Source organism: Sinocyclocheilus grahami, unplaced genomic scaffold (assembly GCF_001515645.1).
Source record: "Sinocyclocheilus grahami isolate Dianchi unplaced genomic scaffold, SAMN03320097.WGS_v1.1 scaffold1334.1, whole genome shotgun sequence".
Lineage (NCBI taxonomy): Eukaryota > Metazoa > Chordata > Actinopteri > Cypriniformes > Cyprinidae > Sinocyclocheilus > Sinocyclocheilus grahami.
Window position 1 is genome coordinate 119712 of NW_015506513.1, and position 20661 is coordinate 140372.

Below are 20661 nucleotides of genomic sequence, written 5' to 3' on the forward strand. Positions count from 1 at the left end.
GATGATGATGATGATGATGATGATGATGATGATGATGATGATGATGATGATGATGATGATGATGATGATGATGATGATGATGATGATGATGCATTAAATTGATCAAAAGTGTCAGTAAAGACATTTACAATGATACAAAAGATTTCCATTTCAAATAAATTCAATATTTTTCTATATAATTATATATAACCTATAGGGTTTTACTTACAGTACTACATTTCTACTGTATTTTAGTATATATAAAAATCCAATAACATTTTATGTAAAGTGATCATAGCACACTTTTAAGCAATGCAATTATAAAACACTTCTGGTACTTTATTTGACTACACTTTAAATCAATTTAAGTGTTAGTGCTAATTAGTGTAGTTATATTAAGTGTACTTAAGTAGCACAGTTGGGAAAATGTACTTATAACTATTACATTGATATATTTTAAATAAAAACAATTTATTTTAAACTTAGGATACCTATATAAAAGTGTACTGACATTGAACTAATTTTTAAATAATTCAAAGCACACTTTTTTCAAGAAATACATTAATAAAATCAGAATATTTTTGTGGTAGTATACTTTATTTCAATGCACTAAAAATCTATTTTAATATCAGTGGTATTTAGTATACGTTTGCAATTGTACTGAAGAACTACTGAAGTGGAAATATACTTTTAATTAGTGTATTTATAATGTATAACTTTTATAATTTTATTTAGCACAAAAAATAAGAATGCACTACACATGTACAAGTATTTTTAGTGCATTAAATTACACTTTTATTATTATTTTTTTAAAATAGTAATAATATTTCACATTATTTCACAGCCTTGGTGAGCAGAAGAGACTTCTTTCTAAAACATTAAAAACAGATATGCATTGCAATGTTTTATATATATACGACTGACCATTTAAATCAATGATTATGGGGAGTGGCTCAAACAGTGAATGGGAATTTTTAAACACTGCTATTAGAGGTGTTTTATACTGCATTGTGCTACAGCACTAACAAACCCATACGCACTTGTATTCTGGAAATAAGCCAAGCTGGTCAGCAGGGGACTGTTGTTACACTGTATGTCACAGTATGCATTCTGTAGGATTTCTAATTAGACCTTGAAAAGAGCAGCCATGAAAATATCTTTCAGCCAATCAGAACTGCTTCTGGGGCCAAGTGGGATTCTGTGAAATTGCTTGTGGTACCAATTTATGTCACTATGGGCAAATGCGCAAACCACTTATAGTCACACCCTGCATGATCTTCAGCCTATAACAATAATAAAGTATCTTGCAACATTACGCAACACGTAATTTAAACACTATAACCATACAGTGGCAATGATCAGTAATCATATAGTGACTTGCACAAAGTGTTCTGTGTGTTCATCAAAGTTGACCTTTAAAAAACAAAACGTGAGTTTAAAACACAGGCTTTATTTAAGTCAGCGACAAACGCTGAAGCTGCGGTCACAGGTGTCTGAAGACCCACCCACAGCAAACAGAGAAAGAGTGTGAGAACAGGTTTTATTCTCACACACCCTTCGCAGGCCAGAGGGACTTTCAAGGAAACTACGAGAAGATCCTTCATCATGCAGTGTAAGTCCTCTCTGTTTATTCAACCTACACAAAGTCTCTTCTCGGTTTATCATTCTATATTACAGTAAATGAGCAACTTAATGGGGGTTGTTTCTGACAAACATTAAGCAAATCAAAGCAGGTAGTTACTCTATGATTATGCTGTCCGTGTTTGTTGCTTACTTGTATGAAGCCACATGTACTGCCCTTGTGAAAAAATTATTGAATGTGCACTTATTAAAAAAAAAAATATTGGCGGATAATATTAGTGAAATAAAAGGCCACTTAAGTGTACTTAGAGACACTTTGCTGAGAATGTTTTACTAACAAACTTAAGTACACTTTGAAAACAATCATTGTCCCTTTGTCGTGCTTCAAAGAAGTACACTTATTTTAATGTTTTGTCCAACATATAAAGCACATGTAAAGTACTTTATTATAAGTTTAACTGTAGTGTTATGCAATATTAAGTTAATATTCTAAATGTACTTAATTGCAACATCATTGCACGACTTGCATTTACAAATATATAAAAACAAATACATGACACAAGTTTCAACAGAAATGGCATTACATTTTAGTCTATAAAGATATAAAGATGCACTTAAGTCCTACTTAAGTACGTCAAAAGTTTGAGTTTTTGTATTTATTTGGACGCGAGTAAAAGAGCAAGACAGGAACAGACGGTTGTTTGGATATGAATGTTGCCGAAGCCAAAGAAAAGCCTGTTGAACAGCATTCCTGAGATGACATGGTGACGTCTGCGTTGTGCTGTTTGCACGTCCTTCACACATCTGATAAGAAACTGTGACTCTGAGCTTATATAAGCTGTAAATCTGCTGTCTCACTTACTGCTGTTAGTGACCATGGCTGGTGAATCAGGACGGATCCATTGGTCTTGTCAACCTGTTGCAGTTTTGTTTATTATATAACCTTTGCATAATTATTTTTTGAAAGCTTTAATATTTTCCACTAACTATGAACTTACAAATTTGTTGTGTGAAGGGAATGTCTGAAACTTTTTAGAAGGCGTGTCTCATCCAAAGGCCCTTTTGTCAGGCTGAGTGCTAGGAACACGGGTTCGAGTGCCTTGTTTAGTAGTACTTCATTAGGGATGTAAACACATCAGTCTCAAATCTTTAATGGCTGACTCCTAAAATGTTGCATTTTCCCTTCTAATCTAGACTATAACTCTCCAGTGAACCTCCACTTTGATTCAGTCTATATTCCAACACGGCAATTTACAAAAAAAACTAAAATCTTCTCACATTCTGGAAGTTGAAGTGATTTGCTGAAGGACACAAGAGCGCCCGAGAGCTCGAGTAACTCTTCAGATAATTGGCCACCTTCACCTGAAACTAAACATGTGACCTTTGTGTTAACAGTCTACACGCTTAACACCTACGCCAACACTCCCGATTTAATGCCAGGCCTTTCATTATGCTCTGATACCTTCACATTCGCCTGGAGAGATTCGCTTTATTCACTATTAAGTGTCATTTATGTTGTTGTTTGTTTTTGTGAATGTTATTAGTGTATGCTATTTTTCCAGTATCTGTTATGTTTTGTCTTGGATTCTTGTTCAGTGATGGGTGTTTGGATTCAAGTCTGACTCTCTAACCAACTTCCCTAGTGCATGTTAACAACCCTCGTGTGTAGTGAGACAGAGCTGCACAAACTGCTTCTTGAAACCTCAACCTTCCTTCTTCCTGCTCTTTTGTCTTGCACTTTTTACTACCTCTAATCTAATCACATCTCTTTCTCCCTCAACCCTTCGCAGGCCCGCAGTCTCCGGCGCGAATCCTGTCAGAGGAGCAGTTCTCCTGCTCCATCTGTCTGGAGGTCTTCGTCGAGCCCGTCTCCACTCCCTGCGGCCACACTTTCTGTAAGGCCTGTCTGCAGGGCTTCTGGAATCACAGCAAGAAGTTCATGTGTCCCATGTGCAAGAAAGCCTTCTCCAGAAAACCAGAGCTCAGCGTCAACTGCGTGCTAGCCGAGATCGCTGAACAGTTCCAGGGTCTGTCCACGATGTCCTCGCTCGACCGGGGCAACGTCGAGTTCACGAATTCCCCACAGAGAGATGACGACTGGGGAGACTTCGCTAAAGCGGGAGAAGTGCCCTGCGACGCCTGCATCGGCCGGAAGATGAAGGCCATGAAGTCGTGTCTGAGCTGCCCGGGTTCGTTTTGTGAAGCTCACCTGCGGCACCATAAGAAGGGGAAGGCGATGGGCTCGCACAAGCTGGTGGAGCCCATACACAACCTCGAAGACAAGATGTGCAAGACACACAAGCGCCTTCTGGATGCCTACTGCCGAAACGAACACGTGTGCGTGTGTAAGGAGTGCACAGAGTCCTCGCATAAAGGCCACGACATTGTCTCCACCGAACGAGAGTGGAAGAAAAAAACGGTGAGTTTTAACGCTTGTATTACATTAAAAAATGGGTATGCTGTTTATGGTACTGAGCGTGATTGGATTCAGTACAACTCTCCAAAAGTTAGACTCTGAAAAACAACAAAAATAGTTAATATTAAACTGTAAAAACACAAAAGTATATTAGTGTTGGGCGATATCCTCAGTTGTCATATCGTCCTGTCATCAGCCTGTGACGATCGCTGATACACAATATTATTGTGCTAGTTTATTTAATTATGTATTTAGTTAGTTTCATTGCCAGAAAGTTAACCAACTCCAGCGTAAGGCTAAAAGCAGCCCAATGTTTTTAATATGACTGAATTTATATTTAACATGATATCAGTTTAATATAAACATTTCTAATTATAATGCTTACATTATTCAAACAGCAGCTACAGAAAACAAGCAAAGAACATGTACAGTACATCATCAAAGAACATCATCACTGACTTCAGTCTACCGCAAGTTTATGCACTTTAAAAAACACTCCCGTTATAATCAGTGAAGTCGTCTACGCTGTATGATGAATACATTCATTATACTTGCATCACACATACAGCTGCACTATGTTGTTTATGATGAGAGGATTCTCGAGAGAGCTGAATTCAGTCGGTGAGCATGCACACTGAACAATAAAACACAACCCTAAAATGTATTTCTAAAACTTTTTTTTCTCCCCCACAAAGTGTATATGTAAATGCTGTCGTGTCACTCAAACTGTAGAGCATGGCACTAGCAACGCCAATGTTTTGGGTTTGATTCCCTGGCAATGCATGAAATGATAAAAAAAATTTTAATCATGCATTTAATGCAACATAAGTTTCTTAAGTTGCATGAATGTAAATGTAAACACCCTCATAGCATAGCTGAGAAACAGACATAGCAAAATACATCAAAGAAACATTTTCATTTGGGTCTGGCAGCTGACTTTAAGAATAAAAGTATGTCAAATTGACCCAAACATTATAATCGTAATAAATGATGAATGCACATTCCACAACAGTGAAATATCTACACCTCACAGGCTTGTTCATGACCCTAAATTAAGACAAGTCACAGCATTTAAAGGATAACATCATAGGGTTCAGACAACTCAAAAATCAAAATGGGTCAAACTAACCTGCTACATAATCACTGAAATGCATTTTGGGAGCTTGGAAATTCAGGAGATGTGATTTGTGCATCTTATTGTTTGGTTCACAGAGTCAGCTGGGAAAGAAAAGGTCAGAACTGAAACATCTGATCAAGGAGCGAGAAAAGAAACTGGAGGAGATCAAGCAGTCCATCAAAGTCCTCAAAGTGAGTCCGTTTGTACTTTGTGATGCTTCTTTTCTCGGAACGGCTGAGCAATATTTGATCATTTTTCTTTGATCAGCTCTATTAGGAATGGCATGTTTTTGAATATGTATTGCATATTACTTGGTGGTCTAAATTTCTGCCATTTGGATTTTTGCTAAAAAGCTACTTTTACAAGTCTTCAAGCTTCAGAAAATCTTAGGACAATGCTAATCCAAAGTAACTAAATGCTTTTAATATGTAACGCATCAGCAACTCATAATGGATGCTAAACTGCAATTGCTGCTTGCAGCTATATTTATCGTGCATGACAAAACAACACAAACAATGTGCCACAAACAATTTGATAGTTATCAATAATCATAAATAGTAATTATCTGCCATCTAAGTCTACATAACTAAGGCAGAATCAGGGACAAACAGGTATCAAAGTGTGATCTCAGCTATGTTCAAATCATTTATAAAAATATCCAGTAATCAAAAACAACTGGAAAAGTCCCAGTACAGACCCATGGTGAAAGCTGCCTCTACCTTAGAATGCTTTGTTGAGAATATCTGTTTACCTTTTGTTTCATCCAGTAAGAGCACTGCAAATATTTGCCCATGCTGTCACACCCCTCTTTAACTGAGAACATGTCCCTCCAAATGCTGAACAACACAAGCAATTCAGGATTAAAGAAAACAGAAAAGCCTTTTGTTTTGGACTGGAAATAAATATAAAACTTGAGTTACAGGAAGTATATTTGTCTTAAAGTGGAAACAGAGCTGACGTTAGTGACAAATATGACATCAATATTGACAAATACCTCCAAAAATTGATAATTTCCATCTGTGATATTTTATCCTTCCTGTGAGATCGGATTCGGGTTTGTGTCAATGACATGCAAGGTTAACGTGCCAGTGTTTTTTTCCTGTTCAATAACTGTAAATAGAGCACAGGGCCATCTTGAGTCACATTTAAAAATACAAAGAGGATCCAATTACATAGAGAGTGGAGGGAAAGAACGACAGAATACCGGCATAAATAACTCATATTAGACTCATTAATGCTTCGTGATAACAGTAATTACTGTAGACAGCGATAAAGATGTCGGAGCAGGTATAGATGTACGGTGTGATGGCAGATGAGATTAACTGGAGGTGTTTGAATCAACACAGTTCTTCAGCGAGTTTAAGCGGTTCAACCGGTCTGTCCTGTCAAAACACTCGGCTGATATTCTGCACGCTCACGTTAACATGCGATCTCATGAGTTACGCTGCATGTGTTTGTCACAAGCCTCTCTGGTCTCTGTCCTGGAAATGTTCTGTGCATTTTCACAAAATAACCTAAACAAAAAAAACCCCCTGAAAATCTGATCCATGTTGGTCTCAAAATCGCAGTTACCGTCATGATCCCGCAAAAATCACCTGTAGCACGATAGTGATGCTGTGTGGGATGTTTAGGATCGGATTGAGTTTTGGTCAAAGAAAATTAAAGATGCACTGCATCTCTGATAAATGGTCTGTTATTTACACCAAAAGCAAAACAAATATCCATCAGGCTGAATTAAATGTAAACTGATGCCATACAATAGAAGGCAAAACATGAAGCTTTCAGCTGCTTTGCCACCTGACTACGAGAAGCTGAAGCAAATTCAGTTTCACTTTCATTTTTAGCAATACAAATATTAATAACAATAATAATATTAACATCACAGATGTGATTTTTGTTATCGTGCTATTTGTGGTTGTTTGTATGGCTGAATTTGAAAATCAGCAGTAAAACATTGGTAAATAAACTCAGATTCCATAAAGTGCATTTGTATTTTTAAACATATTTAATTATCGCAGGTTTGCAAAGAGTATAGGGTTTGTTTCCCCTGTGCATGTTAATTTATTTTGAGGTATACATGATATGCATTGAGAGTACACAAAAAATAGTAAAAGTATGCTTTGACAGTAAATGAGCACGAGGTCTCATTAAAATACAAATGCAAAAAAAATAATAATAATGGTGTCCCATGGTGTTAATAGTTTTATAGGAATCCATTGTTTTTATACACCATAAACGTGTCATAAAAGTAGTCAATACAACAATATACTCTACTGTATTCCAGGTCAAACAATAGCTTTATATGAGAAAGAGACCCACATTTTATGGTGTTATCCACCTCTGCTGGAACTTTCAGATCTCATTCAGAGTCCTACATGTTTTGATATGACCTCAGCATCGCTGAAGTCAAACCTGATGCAACACGTCTTCACCAAGAAAAATCTGCTCGTGAATGAGATGTGAGCAGTGCTGGGGAAAGTTACTTTTAAAAGCAATGCATTACTATATTGTGTCACTCCTTAAAAAGTAACTAATCACGTAACGTAATGTGTCACGTTACTTTTGAGTTACTTTTTAAATCTGGGCAGGGCTTGCTTGTTTGTTTTTAAAATAAAACAAGTTATTCTTTTACAAATGTAAAAGCCCTTTCACACCGAAAGTGAAATGAATACACCTCAGGCTGAAGGAAATGTAAATTCACGTCTGTACAGTAGAGATATTTAATTATTGCAGGTTTGTATCATATTTGTGCAGTGAGATGAGTAAATGCATGTTGGCATTTAGTCTAGAACTATACAGTAACATCATGTTCGCACACAATGCCTCTCTCAACATGGCAACACGAGAGCTGTCAGTCAGTGCATGGGAAAACAAAGTAACTGGCATTGCTTATTTGAAAAAGTAACTCCGATATTTCCTTCTAAATTAAAAAAAGTAATGTGTTACTTTACTAGTAATCTAGTTTTTTAACTCGCGTTACTTGTAGTGCGTTTTTTTGATCTGAGAGCAGCAGCATGGCAGTCACAGGCGAGCTGTATTAGTCGCTGTGTGATAAACAGATGGAGTGTGTGACGCCTGGCATCCTCTCTGTATTCAGGACAGCAGTCAGAAGGAGATCGAGGAGAGCTGGGGGGTTTACGCAGAGCTGCAGCGGCTGCTGGAACAGTCTCAGGCCGAGCTGGTGGAGCTCATCACGACGCGACAGAAACAAGCGGAGCAGCAGGCCAAAGATCTGTCCAGCGGCCTGGAGCACGAGCTCAACACACTGAGGAAGAGGAGCAGCGAGCTGGACGCACTCGCTCAGACACAGGACAGGGTGCTCTTTCTTCAGGTCAGCAATCAAAGTTTCCAGTGAACTAGTGTCTGCATCTGAGCTTTATTAAGCCTAGTATTTCCCTTGCAGTTCCTGCCATCTCTTCCTCCTCCACCGGAGCCGTCTGATTGGTCATCTGTGTCCGTGAACACGGATCTGTATCTCAGCACCATCAGGACGTCCGTCTCCTCTCTGGTGGACAAATTCCAACACGAGGTCAAACGGCTTTATGGGAAAGGTGAAGAACCATGTCCACCCTTTCCATACACTTCCCTACCTTGAATCAAACTGCTAATTTGCATGATCTATGTAACCTTCATGAAGTGTTTATTTTCCTTTCAGAACTCAGGAAGCTGCAAAACTATGCAAGTAAGTGCTATTGATATAAGCATTAGTGACTAACACAGCCTTCTACTGCAACGGATCACTATAATGTTTCGATCTTTTTCAGCTGAATTAATATTTTATCATATTGATGAAGATATGAGAGACACAAATATATTTTTAGGTCAGCGTTCACACTGCAAGTCAATCTGTTCCTCTAGAGGGCAGACTTGAGTTCACTGCCACTGCATTATAAAGTTTTACACTGATTTATGACAAAACCGTTAACTGTAGTAACTGTAGTGATTAAGCAATTGTACTTCATTTCTATACTTCACTATTATTTTGAGGAATATGCCGCTGATCCATACCTACAAACCAGAATATCAAACTTGGGCCAGACAGCAACCACCCAAAACACCCCAATAATTAGAAAATAATAATAAAACCTCTTATCATAACAGCACAATAGGAACCACGCATTAACAAGCAGGTCTCACAATATCTTAACAAAATGACATATTTCACAGGTTTGACTTAAAATTTTTAAATTTTTCTAAACTGAGATTTATACATTGTCTGAAAGCTGAATAAATAGCTTTCCATTGATGTATGGTTTGTTAGGAGAGGACAATATTTGGCCGAGATACAACTATTTGAAAATTAGATTTGAAATTGAAATTGATTGAAAATCAACTATTTGAAAAAAAATATTGAGAAAATCATCTTTAAAGTTGTCCAAATGAAGTTGTTACTAATCAAAAATCAAGTTTTAATATATTTACGGTAGGAGATTTACAAACTATCTTCATGGAACATGATCTTTACTTAATATCCTAATGATTTTTGGCAAAAAATAAAAATCAATAATTTTGACCCATACAATGTATTGTTGGCTATTGCTACAAATATCCCCCAGAGACTTAACACAGATTATGTTATACCTATAAGGAATTATACTCAAAACCATAATAAAATCGGCTGCTGATGAATTAAGTAATATCTCAAGAGCAACACAACTTTTTTTTTTCAGTTCAGTTCAATGAAATGTTAATTTTGAGTGACTTGCATTCCAGGCACAGTATTGTCTAATTTAGTGTCTATTTTTGCTTTGTCAGTCATAAAAATGCTAAAAATCTGCATGATTAATTTTTGAAGTTAAATCAAACTAGTATTACTGGAGTACTTTGATTAAGTGTGTTGCTTCTTAGAAATTATGTGTGAAATTTACAAGCAATTTCTATGTGAAAAACTGTTTCAAAGTAAATTTATTTTCAGTGTACTCTTGTGTCTCAGAGCAACGCTGCAGCTGTGTTTTGTTTCTGAATGAATCAGCATTGTTGAACAGTTGTTGACTCACTCATTTGTTGTTGTTTTTTTACATTCACCAATGAGGAACATAATTGATTTCGGTCTCCTCTATAGGTGAGGTGATCTTGGATTCTGCCACAGCTCAGCGTGATCTCTGTCTGTCCGAGGACGGCCGGCAGGTGCGCTATGAAGAGCAGCGGAAGGGCTCCATGCATTCGGACACGCCGCGGCGCTTCAACCCAGCGCTGTTTGTCCTGGCGCGCGAGGCTCTTTCCTTCGGCAGACACTACTGGGAGGTGGACGTGGGACACAAGACCGCTTGGACCGTAGGAGTGGCCCGTGGGTCGGTGCGACGCAAAGGAGAGATCCGCCTCAGTCCAGAAGGAGGCTTCTGGTGTTTATGGCTGAAGAGCGGAGAAGTAAAAGCTCTTACAGGCAACAGAGTTCCTCTGCATCTCGCCACACTGCCTCAGAAACTGGGCATCTTTCTAGACTACGAAGCTGGACAGGTGTCCTTCTACGACGTGAAGACACGCTCTCATCTCTACACGTTCAACGATGCGTTCACTGAGAGCGTCTACCCCATTTTCAGCCCTTGTATCAATCAGGACGGAAAAAACCCCGGAGCGCTGGTCATCACCGCTGTTAAACACAGCTGAGACGGCAAACTCACTCCAATGCATTTTCCATGAGTTTCTAAAAGATTCTAACAAAACTGAAGACTTTCCAAATGGATTCTGGACAAATAAAACACATTTTCATAAGAGTTCTCTCTGTAAATCTTATAATGGGAACTGGCATGCGTCTAGTGTACATGACTATATGTTACTTTGAAAAGGAAGCAGACCGTTTTGAAACACATATACACTACCGTTAAAATGTTTGGGGTCAATAAGAAAGAAAAGTCTTATTCAGCATGGATGCATTAAACTGATCAAAAGTGACAGTAAAGAAATGTATAATGTTACAAAATAATTCTGTTTTAAATAAATGCTATTCTTTTTAAATTTATATTGTATCAACATTGATAATAATCAGAAATGTTTGTTGAGCAGCAGATCAGCATATTATACTGATTTCTGAAGATCATGTGACACTGAAGACTGGAGGAATGATGCTGAAAATACAGCTGCGCATCACAACAGTACATTATATTTTACAATATATTAACACAGAAAACAGCTATTTTAAATTGTAACAATATTTCACTGTTTTACTGTATTTTGATCAAATAAATGCAGCCTTCACAATTTCATAACTTGTGAATCAAAGTTTAGAATTGTAACAACTTGCTAAAATCCACACTATAACCCAATCATTCATACATTTAAATTTGTTTTTATCATTGATAAAATGTTATGATATGAGCTGAATGTGTATGTGTGATATGACAATATGTATAAGCAAAATGGAGAATTAATGAACTGTATACTGTATATCAGATCACTTATATATTTCCTGTGTTCATTTTTATTATCATAAAATACATATTATGTTATCATTTTATTATCATAATGTTTGGATACAGGGTTCCTTTTCAGAACTTTTGAATAAAATTAATAATATTATCCTTGTCATTCCATGCCATGAATGAATATATAATAGTTAGGCATAACTGCTAAATAAAAGCAACTTGAGTGAGTGAATGGTTAATATTTCATGAAACTTGAAGAGACTCTATGTAGTCAGGGGTGTAAAAGCGAAACTAGGCTATGTGGGAGGGGTGACGGGGGATATTTCAGGGTAACGGGGGGCGTCAGCTGTCCCGCATGTCACTGCTGTCCAGACCAGGACGGTCATTGTGGTCAGTGACATTCGACTACAACAGACTGCTGGTGAGTCTCCTTAAAACACTGTAACTCAATCAAAAATGTTAGAGTCAGTGAAGATGTTTGAAGAAACTGCATGTTCTGCATGTCATTTCAGCAAATGCATAGCTAAGATGTGAATAAAAGGACACGTTTGCTAATGAAAGCATGCCCAAAACGTCTTGAAGGTCTTCTGTTGTCGAATAATATTAATGAATAATAAGTCAAAAAATGTGTTTAATAATCAGCATTTAAAAACGTATAGACTAAATGGTGCTATGGGTCCAAAAAGGAGCAGGAGTCTGGGAGGCCTTGTATTTTTGGAGTGATGTTAATCTTTGGTCCTATGAATAGCCAGGCTTTACATATTCCTGAAGTCTTTCTGTGTCAAAGACTGCTGCATGTTGCTAAGAGCACAAGGCCCTGCGCCAACAGGCGGATTGCTAATTAAATCCAAATGACTTTGTATATTTAGCACACTGCAGAGCTGGCAATAATGCCACCAAGTATGTTTAAAAAAAAAGGACTGGATAATTCATCTGTTTTTTTAGGATTTTGTTCAAATTTTGTTCTAGTTTTATGGGATAACGTCAACATGAGTTCAACACTGATTACTTTCTTAAAACACATTCCTGGTCTTATTGTGCACCATTCATCATCCACACTACTCCATTTTAATGCTCTGAAAGGACCCTAATTTATAGGGTACTGTTATAGGTAATGCAGCCTTTATAAAATCTTAGCAAATAATGAAAAAGTAATAAACAAAATTTGCTTTCTTTTAAGTATGTTGATCATCTAGATTCTAGAGCATGAAAGCTGCATTTAAGCCCTCCTCCATTCTAACATAAAACGTCCTCACAATATAACCAATTTCTGATGGATAATCTCAAATATCACCGTACTTGATTCCATTTTTGTCATAACATCAATATGTTTTGCTCTTAGATGCAACGCATTATGGAAGTAAAATTGGCTGTGAATGCAGGTTTGTGTTGACTTCAATAATATATAAGTGTATATCATCACTGTTGTTTATAAACCACATCTCTCCATATTTAATTTTGGTTTTTATTTCATCCGTTTTCATTAATGAATACTACTGGTCACCCTCTATGTCTGACTCTGGAGTTTACAACTATTAAACCAATTAAATGTGCTAAACAGCTTTTGAGTAAACCTCATAATTCTTTTGGATCCTCAAACTGCAAAACCATATAGCACCACATCAATCTTAAATGCAATGCATGGGTGAAAATATATAAAAAAAAATATTCACTGAAGATGTTTTAAAGTTGTTGTTTTTTTTTTCAAAGTTGGAAGTCTACATCTATTTGCAGGGCACATGATTCTCCATTTGTCTGTACAGGAATGGCATCTCCCACCAGCATGTTAGCGGAGGAGCAGGTGCACTGTTCCATCTGTCTGGATGTGTTTACAAACCCTGTCTCGATCCCTTGTGGACACAACTTCTGCATGGCCTGCATCGGCAGCTACTGGAAGTCCAGTGCCCTCTTCATGTGTCCGATGTGCAAAAAGACTTTCTTCAAACAGCCAGACATCAGCATCAACACAGTGCTGAGGGAAATCGCTGAGAAGTTTAAAGAAATTAAAACCAACCCAGTCGCGAACCTTCAGAAGACAACGCAACCGGACCCAGGACAGAGCCCTGTGGAACTCCCCACAGAAATGCCTGAACTGATTCCTCCTAATGGGCCGTGGGCCCACGTGGTGTCCTGTGATGTGTGCACTGGCCCTCAGCGACAAGCAGTAAAGTCCTGCTTGGTGTGTTTGACGTCTTACTGTGAGGAGCACTTAAAGACCCACACTTCCCGCTTCACCAAACACAAGCTGATCGAACCCGTGCAGAACCTGGAGGACCGTATGTGTAAGAAACATGAGAGGTTACTGGAGCTGTACTGTAAGAAGGATCAGACCATAGTGTGTGTGCTGTGCACAGAGATGGACCACAGGGCACATTACACTGTTCCTGTTGAACGAGGGTGGACCGAGAAAAAGGTAAATTCGCCACTTGTCATGACAACAACTGTTTTTATGGTGGCCTATTCTCGTATTTAGTCCTCTACATATAATGACCAAATGGATGACACTGAAGTGCTTGGATTTATTGCAAATCTCAGGGTGGACTGGAAAGACAGATACTCACTCTGTATGTCACTGATAAGCATAACACACACAATATGCAATACCCATAATGCTCACAAATTAGAGCACAACTATGCCCCTATTTCTCAATATTAGAAACATTTCTTCAATATTAGCAAGAGAGAGGTTTTAAAGTAACATAAAGTAAAATAGTAAATAATCAAAATAACAAAAAGTAACAGGCTACTTATTTAAAAAAGTACATGTTTCATTACTCACTACTTGTAACTCATGAAAAAAAAAACTTGACTAGATCATGTAACTGCAAAGGTAAAAAAGCCCCCAATTATTATCAAAAATAAAATAAAAACAAACAAATAAATAAATAGTTATATTATTTTAAAAGGATCAACTGGCCAAAAGCATCTTCCCCTTTCCCCTCAATTGAAAATAAGTGACAGTGCATGTCTGTTGAATATTCCAACCTCATATAAATAATTGTAGGCTACACATCTAAAATATTCAAGCGAAATCAGAATCAATCAGATATGTTGATATGGTAGTAGAATATAAAAATCATGGTAAGCAGGACTGTACAACAGTAAGGTTCAGGCTAGCAGAGGCTATGTAACATTTTATTTTTTTGGCAATTTCAGCTAATATGTAAAATTGCAGCAGGTGTATAAAAGACAAAATGTGGTATTTGCTACTAAAGTAAATAAATTCAGTTGTTGTAGGAAAAAAAAGGTGGCTATGCTAGATGCGATTTTCAGTGTTTAACACAATACATTGTAGGCCTTGTTTAGGAAAACTGAAGCTGAAGTTCAACAGATGATCCAGGAGCGACTGAAGAAAGTTGATGATATCAAACACTCATTAGAGTTGAACAAGGTATGTTTAAGTGTTTTCATGTATGTCTATCAAAAACTTTAAGTGCTTCAGCTGAGTTAACACCTAATTAGGTGAGGTGGGCTTCCGATCAGCTCTAAAGGACAATCGATCATTTTATCAGCTCTGAAGTCAATGAGGATGTAAAGACCCCTCCAAAAATCCACAAATAATGTCCTTCGAGCACATAAATCACATGCTTTCCACTGTTGCTTTGACTCATTGATAACAACTGGTTTAAATAAACACCGCTACAGAGGTTATGAAAAGCAGACATTCAACATAGCGAGTGCTAAATATCTATCCTGTCGAGTGAGAAAAGGCCGTCTCTGGGCTGGTTTTAAATCGTCTAATCTCGGAGTTGTCGCTATCTCTGAAAAGCAGTCCAATGTTGATACGAGTTATATTACATGCTCTGTCACTTATTTTTTTTTGCTCGTATAAGCACTTCTCTTTGTTTTAACAGTTTATTTCTCAGATCACAACCTTTTTGAATGATCCATTGTGTTGCGCATTAGTTATGGCCACAAGCTTTCAAAACTATTAACACTGCACCACACAGACCTTTATTATTTACGGATGTAACGTAAACATGCAAAGACGCATGACATGAAATCCAACCCGACAGCAGTTATAAATCAAGTTATACATCATTATTATAAGGTATACTATATATATATTGTATTTTATTTAATTTAATTTTTTTGGTCTGCATTGATAAGCGTGCATCTCTTCCTTATCACAGAGCAGTGCTCAGAGAGAAATCGAGGACAGCATGCAGGTGTTCTCGGACCTGATCCGAGCGGTCCAGAAGGCCCAGGCTGAACTGGTGCTGGACATCGAGGAGAAACAGAGGAAGACGGAGAGCTGGGCCAACGAACAAATACATGAACTAGAGCAGGAAATAGATGTTCTGAAATTGAGGAACACAGAGTTAGAGTATCTCTCTCACACTGAAGACCACATTCACTTCCTGCAGGTGGAGCATTTTTACCTCATGCTTGTAATGTTGAACAATTGACATTATCATTTTAAGTGTTAAATACAGGTGTAAATGACATCCACAATATTTTGTGTCAATAATATCCACCACATTCAGGGGCCGTTTTATAGAATGTTTTATTCAGAGTCTGCCAAACTGCAACTTTAATGTCCATTGTCTTCTCCTCCAGAACTTTCCATCGTTAATGTCTCACCCACACACTAAAGACTGGTCTGAGACCTGTGTGTATGCGGATCCGTGTGTGGGCACCACCAGAAGAGCTGTGCTCAAACTAGAGGAGACACTTACTGAAGAAGTAGAAAAACTTGCAGAAATAGGTACGAACTTGCACATCACTCTATTTCTGCACTGATACTTTCTCTTCATCACAGCATGTGGCACAGTTTAAAGTCAGGTTTGTTGTAACCATGACGAATTGTGAAAAACTTAATATCTTGAAAGTATATAAAAAAAACTGTACAGATAATATAATATGAGATAATATAATATAATAATATTATATTACTTGCAGATAATATAATATGAATGAAATAAAAGGCCACTTAAATGAACTTAAAGAGAGGCACTTTCATGACTTTCTTAACACTTAAGCACACTTCGAAAAAGTGCCCTATGTAACATAGAATGAAATGTTTTAATTTAAAGTACATTTTATATCATGTTCGAATACTCTTTGTTGTGCTTTAAAAAAGTGTGCTTATTAACGTGTTGACTAAGATACAAAAGCACAAACAGGACTATAGTGTTATCCCATGCTACATTTAAAGTTTAATGCATTTTAAATGTATTATATTGCAACTTAATAATACAAATATATATATATATATATATAAATGCATGACACAAATTTTAATAGAAATGACACCCCTTCATATACTACAATCAAAATCTTAATAAAAAGGCAGAAACACAGAAATGAAAAAAAAAAATTGATATAAATGCATGACACAAATTTTAATAGAAATGACACCCCTTCATATACTACAATCAACCATCTTAATAAAAAGGCAGAAACACAGAAATGAAAAAAAAAAATTGAACTGAAATTGAATTAATTATAAAACAATATGATTATTTTATTGATTAATCAATTGATTTTTGTCGTCATAAACAGAGCTGAACAGGGTTCAGAAGTACTCAGGTAATGTTTTCTTGTATGTTTGATCTGTCATACATCACTTGTTCAGTCAAATATGTTTATCTCATCCTGGTCTGTTTGGTTTTTCGCTCACGTGTCTGCTGTATGTTCCCTATGAAGTGGACATCACCTTTGACCCGGACACGGCGAACCCCTGGCTGCAGCTGTCCGAGGACGGCCGTCAGATGCGTCACCTGGGCTCGTGGCAGGACCTGGCCGACACACCTGAGCGCTTCGATACGGGGGGGATCGCTCTCAGCCGCGAGGGACTGTCCTCGGGACGCCGTTACTGGGAGGTCCAGGTGGGCGAGAAGGACGACTGGTACATCGGTGTGGCCCGGGCATCCGTCAACAGAAAAGGCCGGATTTCGGTGAGCACGGCTCAAGGCTACTGGGCTCTAGCCATGAAGAAAGGCCAGGAATATCGCGTTTCTTCCTCTCCACCCCTCCTGCTCTCCATCGAGCCCAAGCTGAAGAGAGTGGGCGTCTATGTGGACTACGAAGAAGGACAGGTGTCGTTCTACGACGTACAAAACAAAGGTCACATCTACACCTTTATGGACTCGTTTAAAGAGAAACTCTTCCCGTTTTTCTACCTCTACTGCTGCGACAAGGCCTCGGACACCATGATGATCTGTCCTGTGCAGGAGACGTCTCATACTAAACAGTGCTGAACCGTGACTCTACAGTACAGTACTGTTTCTATACCGTACTATGTGCGCTTGAGAACTGCTTTCTTTGGCTTTTTTCCTAATTATTAAATGTGACCCTGGAGCACAAAAGCAGTGTTAAGTCGCTGGGGTATATTTGTAGCAATAGCCAACAATACATTGTTTGGGTCAAAATTATAGATTTTTCTTTTATGTATGGATATTTCTACAAATAGTCCGTTTTTATTGCATGACCACACGAGAGGAATTTTGACAAGCAACCAAAGCATACAAAACTGAAAATTGAAATACCCATGAAAAATAATGTGTAGTGAAATACAATTGAAATATACAAGTTAATCAGTGCAAGCATATCAGTCCACTTTTTATATAATTGAAAATCAAAATAAACTTGTATATGAGCACATGTGTATAGTGATATTTCTACAAACAAATATAATCTGTTGCATTGCATGGCCATGTGAGCAATTATGACAAGCAAACAAAGCATACAAAACAAATGAGTTAGTATAATCCATGTTTGTACTTGTTTGTGAATAACTGAAAATAAACATGTAAATCAGTGCAAGCATGTGTTTATTAGACACGTTTCCACAAATCAAGCTATTAAACTACAAAATGCAAGCGTCACTATCATTTGTGTTGGTGTGTTACTAGAAAATGGTGAACAATATCAAATAAGTATAACTTTTTTATGACATTTTGGGAAAAATTGTCAAATTCCAAAGAAGATCAGAATGAAAGGTGAATCATGTGCTTAAAATATATTCAAAATAACGGATGGTCAGTGTGGATGACCTTAGACACGGTACTCCATGTGTCAGAAAATAAGTAAATAGATATATATTTGATTGCATAGTCAAGATTTTAGATCAAGGAGTGTTTTCCCAAAACTGCTTGTTGAACTGACTCTTACATTTGACACTTGCCATCTTTAGTTTCAATACACCAAATACTGAAACAAAATACAGCATTATCATCAGACTTAGCTCGTGTGTTTATATTTTTGATATGTTTTCCCTACTGTTTTCATACTACTGTGTTTGATATTTTGACCAGTAGATGGTGCTGTCATCAAACTTACCAAGGTGTTGCTGTGATTCAGACTCATTTCTTGCTTGGCCTTGATACCTGCAACTTCATTTTGTTTTAGTTTTTTCACTAAAAACGCAATGTTTCAGAAATACTTGACCATTATCCTTGAACACAAGCAGTAATTATTTTGCATTCACTACGTGAAATACATTGTGAATGGAAATGAAAATGCAAGTGACCTGTTGCATCAGGCTTATACTTACAGGTAATTTGCATTGTAATGCATGTTTCGCAACACAACATACTGCCAGCACCTGTATTTAACACTGTTAAAGGGAATGATCCTTTAGGCATGTATTTGTCACCACAGCAGGGTTAACAGCTCAACACAATTCCGTTGAAGAGCAAATGAAAGCTGTCTATAATAATAACACTGTTGTTCCAGGATCAACAAAACACATTGTTCTGTGAACTTTCAACTGAACTGCCAAAGTGAATGTGATAATATTATGTTATGTTATTACATTTACATATTATGTTGTAAAATCTCACCTGATCTACCCAGAGTCCATCATTCCTGCGGCTGCCACAAAATAACTCTGTGAGGAGTGTCAAGGCCTGGCTGACTCGTCGTTTCTCAGAGTAGTTTGTGTCTTGAAGTCTTTAGAATCACTCAAATACTGACATTTCAAATGCATTCACCTTATGAACAATTGTCTTTTTTTCTCTCTCTCTGAGTTTTATCAAACCTGACAGGTTTTTGCTCCCCATTCAGATATCAAACTCAAGCCCGCATTTCAGAAAGTGACTAATGCAAGTAGCTAGAAATAATAGTAATTATTTTTTCCTGAGAACGCTCAGCACTCTTCTCCAGTCTCTGGAACAAGCAAACACTTCCCTGTGGATTTGCATGTGTAATTCACTCGTCTGTCCTGCTCTCGGGCCGTGATTTACATGGACAACAATACAAACGCTGTGAACGATGAGATGAGAGTTGTTCACAAGTGTGTACACAGACAAGCTCTCCCTCTTATACCTACGATTATTGTTAATCATCAAAAATGAGGAGTAATGCATTATTACATTTTAAATTATATTACAATAGAATACAGATTTTAAACTGTAATACTATTTCACAATATTACTGTTTTTTTCTGTGTCTTATCAACTAAAACCAGCCTGTTTTACTGTTTAGTATTTTTCTTAAATAAATGCATAAATGCTGCATTTCACATGCATATACAATTGCCTAGTTTATTAGTTTTATTGCCGTTTCACAATTACATCTGTTAACATTCATATGAATATTCACATAGATAGATAGATAGACAGACAGATAGATAGATAGATAAATAGATAAATAGCTAGATAGCTAGATAGATAGATAGATAGATAGATAGATAGATAGATAGATAGATAGATAGATAGATAGATAGATAGATAGATAGATAGATGGACGGATGGACGGACGGAGGGATGAATGGATGGATGGATAGATAGATAGACAGACGGACGGACGGATGGATGGATGGATGGATGGATAGATAGATAGACGGAGACATCTGTTAACATTCATCTGAATATTGGGATGAATGGATGGATGGATAGATAGATAGACAGACGGACGGACGGATGGATGGATGGATGGATGGATAGATAGATAGACGGATGGATAGATGGATAGATAGATAGATGATAGATAGATAGATAGATAGACGGACGGACAGACGGACGGACGGACGGACGGATGGATGGATAGATAGATAGACGGATGGATAGATGGATAGATGACAGTGAGATAGATAGATGGATAGATGATAGAGAGATAGATAGACATACAGAGGGATAGATGATAGCAAGATAGATAGATAGATAATTAGATAGATAGATAGATAGATAGATAGATAGATAGATGGATAGATGGACAGATAGATAGATAGATAGATAGATAGATAGATAGATAGATAGATA

At 37.3% G+C, this 20661-nt stretch overlaps 2 protein-coding genes across 3 annotated transcripts; both read left to right on the forward strand.

Moving 5' to 3' along the window:
* Positions 1-1519: 1519 nt before the first annotated feature.
* On the forward strand, positions 1520-10905 carry LOC107569331 (E3 ubiquitin-protein ligase TRIM39-like). Its single transcript, XM_016255404.1, has 7 exons — positions 1520-1591; positions 3351-3979; positions 5189-5284; positions 8191-8424; positions 8497-8644; positions 8749-8775; positions 10156-10905. The coding sequence occupies exons 1-7, from the start codon at positions 1585-1587 to the stop codon at positions 10698-10700; spliced, it is 1686 nt and encodes a 561-aa protein (XP_016110890.1). The 5' UTR covers positions 1520-1584; the 3' UTR covers positions 10701-10905.
* Positions 10906-11823: 918 nt separating this feature from the next.
* Positions 11824-17800, forward strand: LOC107569329 (E3 ubiquitin-protein ligase TRIM58). Of its 2 annotated transcripts, XM_016255402.1 has the most exons (8): positions 11824-11876; positions 12798-12837; positions 13219-13868; positions 14751-14846; positions 15589-15822; positions 16016-16163; positions 16961-16987; positions 17105-17800. In XM_016255402.1, exons 2-8 carry the CDS (start codon positions 12798-12800, stop codon positions 17656-17658), a joined length of 1749 nt encoding a protein of 582 aa, XP_016110888.1. In that variant the 5' UTR covers positions 11824-11876; the 3' UTR covers positions 17659-17800. The 2 variants fall into 2 exon arrangements, with proteins under 2 accessions (XP_016110888.1, XP_016110889.1); XM_016255403.1 differs by lacking the exon at positions 12798-12837 and having other exon boundaries at positions 11825-11876.
* The last annotated feature ends 2861 nt before the right edge of the window (positions 17801-20661 follow it).

Coding starts and splice junctions, on each gene's coding strand:
- LOC107569329 (XM_016255402.1), top strand. CDS start 12,798: ATGCAACGCATTATGGAAGTAAAATTGGCTGTGAATGCAG. Junction 13,869..14,750: donor GAGGGTGGACCGAGAAAAAG/GTAAATTCGCCA, acceptor AATACATTGTAG/GCCTTGTTTAGGAAAACTGA. Junction 16,164..16,960: donor AGAAAAACTTGCAGAAATAG/GTACGAACTTGC, acceptor CGTCATAAACAG/AGCTGAACAGGGTTCAGAAG.
- LOC107569331 (XM_016255404.1), top strand. Junction 5,285..8,190: donor AGTCCATCAAAGTCCTCAAA/GTGAGTCCGTTT, acceptor CTCTGTATTCAG/GACAGCAGTCAGAAGGAGAT. Junction 8,425..8,496: donor ACAGGGTGCTCTTTCTTCAG/GTCAGCAATCAA, acceptor TTTCCCTTGCAG/TTCCTGCCATCTCTTCCTCC.